This window comes from Vombatus ursinus, unplaced genomic scaffold (genome assembly GCF_900497805.2).
Source record: "Vombatus ursinus unplaced genomic scaffold, bare-nosed wombat genome assembly UNPS02014813.1, whole genome shotgun sequence".
NCBI lineage: Eukaryota > Metazoa > Chordata > Mammalia > Diprotodontia > Vombatidae > Vombatus > Vombatus ursinus.
The window spans coordinates 9,507,101-9,521,102 of NW_020954591.1; the positions used below are offsets into that span (position 1 = coordinate 9,507,101).

The window sequence follows — 14,002 nt, forward strand, 5'->3', positions numbered from 1 at the left end:
GGAATGTTAGCTCCCTGAGGGCAGGGTCTGTCTTTATTTTTTGCTTGTATTTGTATCTCCAGAACTTAGTGTAGTTCCTGACACATAGTACCCGCTTTAAAAATGCTAGTTGACTGATTGAATAAGCTATTCTGAACCTCATTCTGACAAGCAGGAACAAGTTGCTAAAGTAGAAACGATGGGAACCTTGATGGGGAGTAACGATTCCATTTTAGAATTAATGATAGAGAACCAGTCTATCAATATGCATTTATTAAGCACCTAGTATATTCCAGGCACAGTGCTAAACTCTAGGGAACACCAATACAAAGAAAGATATAATCCCTACTCTCAAGGGGTTTACATTCTAATGATGAAGACAACAATACATAAGTTGGTATATTCAGAGGAAATATAAAGGGGAAATGCAAATAAATACAAAATAGTTAAACACAAGGCTGTTTGGGAAGGAGGGCACTAGAAATTGTGAGGATCCAGAAGACCCTAATAAATTATTTGTTGTCTGTACTCTTCCTGCTACTTAAGCCTTCCTGATTTTGTCTTCATTTCATCCCTCTTCCTTTCTTCTCTATTTTATTTCTAATTCTTTCCCTCTTTCAATTTCTACTCTTTTCCCAGCCTTAATGGTCCAAAGGCTGTTTGGGATTTTTTGTTTTGTTTTATTTTGTTTTCCAGTTGTTTCAGTTCTCTCAGACTCTTTATGACCCCATTTAGGGTTTTCTTAGCGGAGATACTGGAGTGGTTTGCCATTTCCTTCTCCAGTTTATTTTACAGGAAACTCAGGCAAACAGGATTAAGTGACTTGCCCAAGGTCACACAACTAGTAAAGTGTTTGAGACTGGATTTGAACTCAGGAAGATGAGTCTTCCTGATTCCAAGCCCAGTGCTCCATTCACTATGCAAAGGTCTGTTTTTCCTCCCATGGTAAGAGTGTTTGTCTAACACAGTAATGCCTCAAGAACAGTGGCAACTAGGATAATGCCCCTGGGCAAGTCACTTACCCTTTCTTTGCCTTAGTTTTCTCATCTATAAAATAGGTATATTAATAGCACCTACCTCCCAGGGATGTTATGGGGATCAAATGAGATCATATCACTTTGCAAACCTTAAAGTACTATATAAATGCTGGCTATTCTTCTTATCATAGAGACTGGAAATCTTTGGCTGAATACTTTCAGTATGTGAATTATTCAGTACTCCTCCTCTTTTTTAACCCTTTCCTATCTTCTCCATTACACTTTTAATTCAATGCTACAACATTTATTATGCAGCTACTGTGTACAAGGTACTCTGCTTCTCATGAACACTTCTAAGTGACTGAGGAAAGGAAAGGATTTAACTACCCAGCCTGCCTGGGTAAAGGAGGACAAGGGGGAAGTGGTTGCAGTGAGGTTCAGGTATTATCTATGACGACCCTGTTTCCTAATAATCCAGTTAATTCAAATGGAGCACCTATCTTCCTAATCACAAATTTTTTCCTATGGAGTTTTTTTTTCTCTTGATAAAGATCCACCACCTCATCTTCATGTTAGAAATTATAACGAGCATACAGCCTCACAAAAGCCAGTCTAATCAACTGGAACACCTCTTGTATGTCACCAGGGCCAGTGCACTAATAAGTTTAAATGCAATTAGCAGGGAGAAAAGTGTGCCAGCCATCGGAAGCTGCTTCCCAGGTAAGCATACAAATTTCCCATCAGCCTCCGTGGCCCTCTCTTAGTTGCCATAGCACTGGCATTGGAGGACCTGCATAGAACCAAGCCGTTGTCTGCCAAATGCCTGCGCCTTTGCCCTTCTGTTGATTGGCTGAGCAGATGTTTATTAGCTTCGATTCCAAGGAGATTTATGTTTCATTGTGTTCATTCAATGGTTTCTATTCTTCTATTTATAGCATTTTCAGTTTTGGAGGCAGCCTTTTCAACTACAAATACTCATTTCTATGCAAACCAAACAGAAAAAAAAATCATATGAAATGAAAATTAAAGAGAAGTAGGGTGTTTACATTTTGCACAGTGCAAAGAACACTTGAACTTCAGAGTCCAAAGACAGGTTCAGGTATCTGCTCTGCTACTTACTGGTCCTTGGGCAGGCCGCCTATTCTGTTTCAGCTTCAGTTTCCTCATCTGTAAAATGGGAATGATAACTTTTACCCTGCCTCCTTCATCGGATTGGTGTGAGTATCAAATGAGACAATGAAGGCATAAAACATTCCAGGAAGGTGAGCTCTTGTCATTGTCACTGATTTTCCCGAGGTCTATCCAGATTACTTTTAAGTCCTGGTCCTTTGACCATGTGCTAATTTGCAAAAAAAAAAAAAAAATTCTTTTATCCATGGTCTCTATCAATATTTTTATAGAATTATAGATTTAGAATTGTAAAGGATCTTAGAGGACATCTGGTCCAAATTCTTCATTTTACAGAAAAGGAACTGAAGGCCAGAGAGGTCAATTCATTTGTCCAATGCCACACAGGTACTAAGTAGGAGAGCCAGGATTTAAATCCAGGCAGGGGTATGCTGGTAAATATGGAACAACCAGCTTTCCAAAAGAAAAACAAAGCTATATATTGAACACATTTTAAAGCTTAATTAGCATTGTTAACATTTTCTCCATCACTTTCTTAAGTCTAAATCAACAAAACAATAAATCAAGCCCTGATTTGTAGTTTTTGCCAATTTCCAAGGTGTTAATGCTCCCACTGAAAATTTGATGATCAACTCTAGTGAGCCAGTTCCCCGGGTCCCCAGCACATCTGTGCATCTGACTCAAACCCAGAACTCTTTCCATAGCACTATATTGCTTCTATTTGTAATCACTGGGCACAGCTAAGAGGTGGAGTAGATTAGAGCTTTGGGCCTAGGGTCAGGAAGACTTAAGTTCACATTTCACCTCCGACACTTCTGAGCTGTGTTAACTTGGGCATGTGTGGGAGGGAACTATTAGGCTGCTTACCAGACCGAAGGTCTACAGAGCTGTTGTGCTGACCTCATTGTTGCATGCCTGTGAAACCCGAACAATCTACCAACACCATGCCAAGAAGCAGAATTACTTCCATTTAAATTGTCTTAGGAAGATTTTGAGGATCACCTAGCAAGATAAGGCACAAGACACTGAGGTCTTTTCTTGAGCTGAACTGCCAAGCTTTCAAACCCTACTGCAGAGAGCTCAACTCAGATGGGCTGGCCATGTTGTTCAAATGCCAAATGTCTATTTGCCTAAAAGACTATTTTACAGATAACTCACACAAGGCAAGTGCTCCCAAGGAGGTCAGAAGAAACAACACAAGGACCCTCTCAAGGTCTCTCTGAAACTTCAGTATCAATTGTGAGACATGGGAGACACTAGCCCATGATTGTCCAGCATGGTGTGCCCACGTCAAAAAAGGCGCTGTCCTCTATGAGCAAAGTAGAATCCCAGTAGCTCAGAAGAGACATGAGACGCACAAATTGAGAGCCATCTCCCTCTCAATGCTCATACTGATGATTTGTACCCAACCCTTGGTACAGCCTTCTGAGCTCATCCGGGTCTGATCAGCCGTAGTTGGACACATTGCGCATTGACCCTGACGTCGAGATGTTATTCATCTTGGTCCTCTTCTAGAACAAAGGGCAAACAACAACAATCTTCTCCAGTTTTGGAATAAAAATAGCAGCTACCTCCCAGAGTTGTTGAGGGGAGCAAATATTTATAAAACACTTAGCACAGTGCCTGGCATATAGTAGGCATTGTATAAATGCTAGATATTATTATTATTATAGCTCTTCTGTAGCTCTTCTTAGAACCTGGAGTCTCCCTAATCCTTCCTGTGAGAGCCAGAGGGAGTTGGGGATAAAAGGTGGGTGGGGGAAGAGGGGACAAGGAGTCCTCAGTACCACCACCCTGAGTATCTCACCTTGAGTTTTTCCATCAAGGCAAGGGGGACAACAGCCTCCAAGGGCATTCCCTTCATAATGCTTACCATCACCGCATCTAAGTGTTTAGGCAATGAGGGCAAGGGAAAAGGAGAATAAACTTCTCTTGGGAACCTGGATCTAGCTGGATTTTTAATTTGGAGAGCAGCTCTGCAGAATTGAACAGAAACACCTTATCTAAACATTTTGATAAGAATAAAGCCCTAAGCTAATACGCAGTGGAGTGCTTGCCTTTCTGGTGATTCCATTTATAAAACAGCTCCACAAGCTGTTTCTCTGTACACATATGCAGATAACAGTCTCTAGGGTGACAGGGAAAATGATATTTTAATAACACTACACAGCCGTGATCAGAAATGCTGAAAGAAACCCTGAAATGATCACATGGTAATCTTCAAACAATTAATTATTTGACTTGCTTAGGCAAGACCCCTTTGCTTGTCTGTATTCATGTTCTGAAGTATGCTTCTCAACATTGGAAACAGGAAATTATACCCCAAAGTAAGTGCTCAGACCAAGGCTCTTCAGTTGTTGCTGACGTAAGATCACATTGCCAGAGAGCTGGCTATCTGGAACTGTGTGTACCTCTGCCACCACAATAGATGGTCTCACACACACACACACACACACACACACACACACACACACAGGCAGACACCATCATACAAGGAAGACCAAGGCAGAATGACATGAATAGAGTTATATTGTCCCAAGGATAATGCCAAAACCCTGAGGGAAGCTCACAGCCATGATAATCCCAGGACTATACAGTGATTACTGCCTCCCCATGTTGGGAGAAAGAAGGGGCTGGGGTATCTTTTGCAGATTTTGGGAGTGAACTGTGTGAGAGGTGGAATTAAAGTTATCTTTGCCATATCATGGGAATTAGGGGTGTGGCAGCCCCGGGATCTGGAAAACCTATGTAAAATTTTTTCTCCCTCTCCTCGCAACAGACAAGTCTGAATTTTTTCTTTTTCTTCTATGGGGTGTTTACAGTACCTTCTTGTAAAATTTGGGTTAAGTATTTGGTCATAGGCTCTGTGTCATCTTCTGGCATTCTCATGTCATCTGCGGCTTCTGCAAAACTCCCCCAAAATTCCCATTTAATTTCTTATGCCAACCCACGATATATCAAAACCATGATGGGGAAAGGCATGATGTGGAAGGGATAACCGTGTTATGGTTCTTGAGGCGACATGATCTGCTCAAGAGTTGGTTTTATTCACTCCTTCAAACCTTGAGCCTGGATGAGGGAAAGTTCATTAGCAAAGAGATTATGAGAAGAACATTCAATGGCCTGCCCTTCTGTCAGGAGCCTGGGATTAGAAGAAGGGACAAAAAATGGGCTGAGGCAGGGCTCCATTCAGCACTCCTAGGAAGATGAATCCCAAAATGGGGAACAGGGAGGAGAGAAGGGAAGAGCAGTTCTGATAGCATGGTATAATTAATAGAGTACTGAACTTTGAAGCAAGAAGACCTGTGTTCAAATCCCCACCAATTATCTATCCGGTATGTGATAGAGGGTATTCCTTTTGTGCATGGCTTGAATTAGACAGCCACTAAGGTCCCTTCTCTCTCGAATGCTGTGATTCTAACGGTGAGTAAGTCACTTAAACTTTCTAAGCCTCAATTTTTTTCCTCTATAAAAAGAGTTTGGAGTAGGGGGTCCCGGAGGGTCCTTTCAGCTCGAGATCTATGGTTCTAGATCTGTGGTGGAGGGCACCGTGTGGGATTGCCAGCCTAGAAAGGCTAATGAGCTGTGTTAGTCCTGGGTCACTTTAGTTAAGGATCAGGCTGGAAAGCTTAGGTGCCACTCAGTCTGAGACTGAGTAGATTGAGAAATCTAATTATCTGACCCTGTTGTATTGTTATGTATGAAACGGTATATACTCTATTTTTCCCCCTTGTGAATAAGCCTAGGGAACTGTACTCTGTCTAGATTAAGCAGAGATGGGGTAGAAGAGAAAGCAGAGGCTAGAACCGGGTAAGTACCAGGGCGCTGCGACAAGAGCAAGAAAATGGTTAGGATGGCAAGTTGGAAGGGACCTTAACTACAAATGCAACCCAATACCTTTATTTTACAGGTGAAGAAACCCAAATCCAGGAGTGATTGAGTGACTTGCCCAAGGCGTGCAGTTGGCAAAGAACAAAGCCAAGACTTGAACCTATGAATCAACCTGGCTCAGGAGCCACGTTCTAGGAGGTTCAGGCTTCTAACTGAGGTTTAATAATTAAAAACCCTAAAAAGGAGGGTGAAAAGTGAAAGCTCTGAGGCCAAAGGCAAAGAAAGATCTGTAGGCTATCTCCAAGAGGTTACAGCTGGATAACACAGTATGACTCCCACCAAACTACAGATCTTCTTGTCCTCATCCTAAACCAACACAGCTATGTTGCTGTTGTTGTTGTTAAATCATTTCACTTGTGTCTGACTCTTTGGAACCCTTTCTTGGCAAAGATAATGGAGTGATTTGCCATTTCCTTCTCCAGCTCATTTTACAGATGAGGAAGCTGAGGCAAACAGGGTTAAGTGATTTGCCCAAGGTCACACAGCTAGTGGTTATCTGAGGACAGATTTGAACTCAGGAAAATGAGTCTTCCTGATTCCAAGTCCAGTGCTCTATCTACTGTGCCACCTAGGTGCCTACATGCCACATAGTCATACATGCACTAAAGTAGCCATATTTCAGATGAACCAATGCAGGTTTAGAGTTTGACCTGGGGACGGATTATTGCTCTCATTATCAGTTTTAGCTTTTTCTTCTACACACACACACATGCACACACACACACATCCTATATATTTATATATAACACATATATAAAACCTATATATAAAATCAATCAATCAATCAATAAACATTTATTGAACATCTACTATGTGCTAGGCACAATGCTAAGTGCTAAGAATACCAAAAGAGACAAAAGACAGTTCCTGCCCTCAAGGAATTCATAATTTAGTACTCTACAAAAATTCAACCTAAGGAATATAGATTCTCCCTTACCACCAAGGCCATCAGTCCCCCTGGGACTGAAGAGGCATTCTCTGTCCTGGACAGAAATTGTTCCATATATGAAAAGGCCTGAACTTAAGCTACTTTTTCTCCTTTATGGGTAGCGTTCTTCTAGAACCCTAAATTTTCCTGCCCCTCGCTCTGCCATCCACCCCCAATACAGCCATATCAAACTTTACCTAATGTATTTAGCTCTCTTAGTCAATATATATTGCCAATTTTCAGGTTTCCCTGCTTATAATTCTCCCCTCTGGCTCCTGATCAGATGTAGCCCCAATTTATGCTAGGCTACCCACCCACCAAAATATTCTGTGTGTTACCTAGACTTTGGCCAGTCACCAACTTCTCATTCTGCTTTTGTCTATGGCTTTCCTTAGTGTAGCCAAAAAAAAAAAAGAACATGAATTCATCTAATCATTCTAGAAAACAACTTGAAATTATATGAGAAAAATCACTAAACTCTTTAGATTGAGAGAGTCACAGGTGGGCATGTTTCAAGAAAGTCAAAGACAGAAAGAAAAGCATTATATAAGCCAAAATATTCATAGTAGCATTTTTTTTGTGGCAGCAAAAAAACTGGAGACAAAGTGAATGCCCATCAGTTGGGAAATGGCTGAACAAATTTTACATATGAAAGTAATGGAATTCTATTGTGTTATAAGAAATGATGAACATGATGAGTCCAGAGAAATATTGGAAAACTTGTATGAACTGATGCAGCGAAGTAAGCAGAACCAGGAAAACAATATACATAAAAATGCCCCCAAAAATGAAAAGAATACTAAAATGAAGGAAAGAGGAAAGAAACAAACATTTATTCAGCAGTTACTATGTCTCACACTTACTAAATGCTAGGAATACTAATACAAGTGTAATCTCAGTCCCAAAGCCCACTAATATGAGACTTTCTTATTATTAGTGGATATCAATGTCCTGAGCCTGAGTGAGGGGTCTGGGTAGAGTTGGTGAGAGAGAGAGTACAGCTCTTCATTCTTCAAGCCTTCTTAAATCTTCTTTGAGTTGTCTTCAAATCATTGAGTCTCTTCAGATTTTGAACACTTCCAGTTTCCAAAAAGAAAATGGAAGATGCCAACCTCACTGAAGGAAAAGATTCTGGGGACATGATGGAGACTTCCAGCTCCTCTCATGTCTTCCAAAAGTCTTTTTCTTTAGCAACCCGAAATGGGGTTGGTATCTTTTATCTTCTCTCTGGAAGCTGGAAGAGCCTAAAATCCAGAGATGTAGAAACTCAAAGACATATCAAAGAAGATTTGAAGAAGATCAAAGAACTGACACTCTCTCTGTGTGTCTGTGTCTGTTTCTCTGTCTCCTCTCTGTTTATCTGTCTGTCTATCTGCTTCTCTCTGTCTCTCTCTTTTTCTCCCTCTCTTTGTCTCTCTGTGTTTCTCTCTGTGTGTTTCTGTGTCTCTGCGTGTGTGTGTCTCTCTCTCTGTCTCTCTGCCTCTCAGTCTGTCTGTCTCTCTCTATCTATCTATCTATCTCTCTCTTTCTCTCTCTCTCTTCCCCTCCCCCAACTGCACCCAACCTCACACTCAGGTTCAGGATATTGATCTCCACCAATAAGGAGTCAGTCCCATACTAATAGGCTTTGGGACTGGGGTTATAAAAGAAAGACAGTTGTTGCCCTCAAGGAACGTATATTCTAATGAGAGAAGATAACATACAAAAGGAAATTGAAAAGTTGAGAGGGACAGGGGGTAAGATTGAAGGTACCTGTAAGAATATGATTTTGAAGTCCAGAGAAAGTCTGAAACAGGGCTAAGAGGGGAAAACCAAATGTTAATGTAATGGTAATGCCCAATCTTTACCTAGAAGAAATGATAAAGAAATACACTTATTTCCTTTCATAAGAGAAATTGGGGGACTCTGGGTAAAGAAAGTTGTAGATGCAGTCACTACATGAAAGAGAAAGCTCCTTATGATGGGAGGTGGGGGCACAGGGTGGGAGTGGAGCATACAAAAAAATATAAAGTGGATAGCTACATAGAAGACCACAATATAAAAAAAAGTTTTTGAGAAAGGAAGAAGTTTAATTATATTCAATATAACTATTTAAGGAAACCTGGGAATACTTAATAAAGTTTGGAAAGACATAACAAATTTGGATTATTATTAATAGTAATGATAATATTAAGTTTGGGCATATAAAGAAAATAGAAACAATGGTAGCAGCAGTATATAACCAAACATCACCATTATACTGTAGTTGAGTCAGGATGGGACTATGATTGTGGTCAGTCACGTATCAAACTGACCAATTATCTTAAGCCAGGTCTATATTAAGGTACAAGACACTCATGCCAGGTATTTTGGGACAAGAAGCAAGAAACCTCTCTATATGAGTTAACAGAGCCATACTTGAGACTGGCTTGCTGAATCAAGAAATAACCCAAGCTTGGAGGGTTAATTCGCATGTTGGATGACAGAGTCAGAATTATGTGCCAGACAGGTTAGAATTATGTGCCAGGTCTAATAAGATACAAACAGAGATCAATGTAAAATCTTACATGGGTTCAAATAATTATCTACACAAAGACAGGATAAAGGGAGTGTGACTAGACAAGTTTGTGTGAAAAATATCTGAGAGTTTTTGTAAACTCTAAGTTCAGTAAGTCAGTAATATGACATGACACCCTCCCCCCCAAACTACCGTGACTTTAGATTGCATTAACAGATACATGATGCACAGACCAAAGGAAGTAAGAGTCCCACTATGTCATGTTCTAGCTAGGAGATATTTGAAGTACTGTGTCCAATTCTGAGTACCACATTCTAGGAAAAGCATTGATAAAATGAAGTCCATCTAGAGGATGGAGAGGGGCTGGAGGCCATACTACATAATAATCATTGAAAGAAGTGGGGATATTTGGCCTAAAGAGGGATATACATGCTAGCTGCCTTCAAAGATTTTAAGTTCTGTCACATGAAAGATGGGTTAGATAAGTTCTTCCTGTATATGACTAGCAAAATGTAGAAACAATGGGCAGCATGAAGTGGAGTCACCCAATGAAGGAGCAGAAAGGCAGATTCTGGAGTAACATAAAAAACCAAAACACCCTAACAATAAATACTACAAGAACAGAACGGAGCTATTAGATGTTCACTGAAGCTCTCCAGGTAGAGACCAGATGAATATTTATGAGGGGTAGTCTGGAGGGGATATTCCTACATAGGTTAAGCCTTTGGGGCTCCTTCCTCCCAACTCCAAGATTCCATAGTTCTCTTTTTTAAAATATATAATTTTAAATATATATACATATAGACACACATGCATATGCATATATGTGTTGTGTTGTGTGTCTACATGTATATATGTGCATATATGCATAGAAGAAGGTATGCTTTAATGCAGATGTCACATCAATTTAGACTCCTCATTTCTATATATGTTGATCTTTCTGCTTCCAAATAAATGACCTTGTTAGGACAATGGGTTTTGGTCATGGGTTCAAAGTTAAACAGGCCTTACCTCATACTTCTAAATTTAAGGTATGATTATTGGCCTGAGTAATCCCAAGTCTCTGGCTAGTTAGTTAGCTCATTATTAATGGTGCTAAGGTGATGCATTGTATAGAGGACTGAATCTGGAGTCAGAAAGACCTAAGATCAAATGTAACCTCTGATACATACTAGCTGTGTGACACTTTAACCTGTGTCTACCTCAGTTTCCTGATCTGTTAAAATGAGAATAATAATAGCACTTTCCTCATAGGGTTGTTGTGAGGATAAAAGGAGATAATATTTGTAAAGTGTTTTGCAAACCTTAACTATAATTGGTGATAGATGGTGAGGAGAACACACCAGAATGGGGGTCAGATCCAATAACATTAAGATAAAAACTTCTAACCCCTCAGGGGTACCCCTAGAACCCTGAGTGAGATATGTAGCTAGCCAGAGCTCTAGAAAACCAACTCAGGAGTTTAGGTCAGGACTCCCCAGAGCTCATGAGGGTTATAAACGAATGGACAGAAAAGCTTTGATCCCTTATTACTAGCACGTTTATGATATGTTAATTAAGCATGGCCTTTACAAATAAAAAAGTGAATGGTCCCTTTCCTCAAGGAACTCACATACTAAATGGTGGAGACAAGACATACGGGGAGTTCAACTTCATGGTGGATGGAATGGAAAGGTCTGTTGGTCCTTGGGGTTCATTGGCAAGTCGGATGGCAATGCCCAGGTGCTTGGAGGGCAGAGAAGCAAAACAGGTGGTAAGACCCAGTGACTCTCTACCTTATTGGAAGAATTGTGTGGGAGACTCCCTGCTTATCTGAGTAATTCAAGTGGCCTTGTGCAACCTGAAGGGAAGGAGGAGGCACTAAGTGGAGGTAGGCCATGGTCACCAAGAAGGGTATAGTCAGCCTAAGGGTCAGAGTTGCAGTGGGTGCTGTGAATGGGGAAGGGGCAGTGTCTCACTGGTGGGAAGGTTAGGAAGAAGGGATCCCTGAAATATTTGCTTTCTTGGACACTCCTGGGCCGAGAGTAAAGGGGGAGATTTCCTCTCAGGGCCTGATCCTGCTAGGCCTTTTGGTGCTTGGTTGGAATAAATAAGGAAAGTGAGGCTCTTCTTTTCCAATTCCCAGGCCTAGAACTCTCCAATGTTATATACATGCTAAAAGATAAAACTCAACCACCAAATACAAGTGTGTCTCATTTTATTAAAGAAAAACATGCTGGTGATGCCATAAGGCACACAATATTTCTTATAGCAGAAATCAGAGAATAGAATAACTCAAAGACTATATCTGAAGAACATATCTGAAGACTCAAACTGATACCACAGCCAACTTCAAGGGATGGAGCTGATTCTAAATCCTTTTCCTCCATGAAAAGGGAGGTGACCTCAAACCATGAAGCCCAGAAAGTTATCTGATTTATAGCCATAGAAAGGGGATGAGTCCCATAAAGGGTTGAATTACCATGGTTTCTATATCAATTAGCTGAGAACGCCAACTCCACTCTCAGGGTAGAATTAGGGAATGAGAAGCAGTGGGGAGATGGTCGTAGTTATTGTTTTTATGTAGTTTTCAAAGTCACTTCCAAACAAGAGGACGAGGTAATAGTTGAAGATGCCCGCAACAGACATGAGGAAGAGGAACAATATGATGCGTTTCCCAAAGATGTAGCCAGGAGTGCTGGAAGACAAAGAGAGAGAATGAAAGGATATGTGGGTGTAGAACCAATATAACCAATTTAACAATGCATGTTGTGACGTGGGGGTGCCTGAGGTTTAACTTATAGCTCTTTCCCCTAAAGAATCTTTGATTTGATTCATATGAAAGATGATTGTGTCACAGGTATCATTACTTGATCACACTATAAAAGCAAACACAAGAAACGTAGACCTCTACTTGTTTGGGTTAGGTTCCCCATTCCCCCAATGAATGTTCCCACAAACCTATTATGTTTTGGACCCTGTTGAACTGGCTTATGTTTGTGCCCTCCGCCCTCTGCCATTCCGTTTCTCTCTTAATGCTGCTTTTTCAGGGGTATGGAAGGGGGCATCGGTTCACAATGCCAGACATCTTTTGGTAATCAGGTACCCTTACTGGAGATTAGAAACACAATTACCTTATTAAGGTCCTTTCTAGGACTGTCCTCTTTCTAAAGGAAAACCCATAAGGATGGCCCTGGCATTTATATGTACCATGCAATACTTTAAGTACCTCTGTGTTATAACTGATGGCTTAAATGAGCCAATAAAGCTCGTTAAGACTAAAAGGTGCTCCAGCATCTAAGGAGCTAATCTATTCTCCTCTGGCTGCACAGGAATAACTCATGTTCCCATTAATGAGGGCTGGGCACACATCAGTGGCAGAATAGACCCTTCCACTGTAAAGTGTGCAGTGAGAGAGACATTTTAGTACATCTATATACCTCTTAGCAGGACTATAAATCTCAGACTGTCCAAGCAGAGCATCAGCCTAGGTCAGGAAGAAATTTCCCACTAACGTATGATCACATAATTGGGTTATTGAGACTGCTCTCACTGCATTTATTCTGTTTTTCCCAAACCCTCCCATGGCTTTCTTTAACCATGTCTATATCTAGCTGTCCCCACAAAACTTGGCAGGCTTAAACCCATTTGTCGAGTGCACCTGGATTTGCCTTTAAAGGCTTTAATGCTGCCACATCAGTCCTTGGGCAAATAATATTTTGTTTTTGTCTTTCTACTGCCCTCTAATTTATTTGTGAATTTGATTCTTTTAAAAATAAGTTTTATTGATGCCTTTTCATTTAACATCACAGTAATTTCCCACTATATCCCTTCCTCATTCTCCACCAAGTAAGCCTTCCCATAGTGCACAAAAGCACTGGGCCAGGCATCAGAAAGAAGTGACTTCAAATCCAGCCTTGGACACTTAGTAGCTATGCAACCTTGAACAAGTTAATTAGCCTCTGTCTGCCTCATTTTCCCCATCTGTAAAAGGAGGTGGGGTAGAATAATATACCTACTTCTCAGGGTTGTTGTGAGGAGAATATTTGCAAAGTCCTTGGTAATTCTTAAAGCTCTATATAAATGGTAGCTATTATTTCTAATAAAGAAAAACAAGTTAAGCTATTATTCCTAACACATGAATAAGCTATTGTTCTTAATATTTTATTATTTGACTGATACTTAATTGGTTGATTTAAACATAATTTAATTTTTATTGTTTAATTATTTTGTTATTTCTAATAAACAAACAAATACATTATTATTTCTGATAATGAAAAACAAAAAAAGTTAAGCAAAACCAGGGGACACCTGACAGCATACCACTCCAGACCCAAAGGCCTTATACTACCATCTCTCCATCAAAAAGAGGGTGGTGCATTTCTTCATTTCTTCTCCAGAATCAAGATTGGCCATTTTTATGACACAATTTTTTGTTTGATTTTGTGCAGTTTTTTTTCCATTTATTTTATTGTAATCACTTAATCCTTCTGACCCTCAGTTTCTTTATCCATAAAACAAAGGGGTTGGACTAGATGACTTCCAAGGTCCATTTTAGCCCTAAATCTGTGATACTAGGAAGGAAGGAAGGAAGGAAGGAAGGAAGGAAGGAAGGAAGGAAGG

General features: G+C 40.3%; 1 protein-coding gene across 1 annotated transcript in view; it reads right to left on the bottom strand.

Moving 5' to 3' along the window:
* Nucleotides 1-11,580: 11,580 nt before the first annotated feature.
* ALOX5AP (arachidonate 5-lipoxygenase activating protein) overlaps nucleotides 11,581-14,002 on the bottom strand; it is a 36,240-nt gene continuing 33,818 nt past the window's right edge. The window contains exon 5 of the mRNA XM_027835157.1: nucleotides 11,581-12,077. Within this exon, the coding sequence (XP_027690958.1) occupies nucleotides 11,915-12,077 (163 nt within the window). The 3' untranslated portion in view covers nucleotides 11,581-11,914. The remainder of the gene's footprint in view (nucleotides 12,078-14,002) is intronic.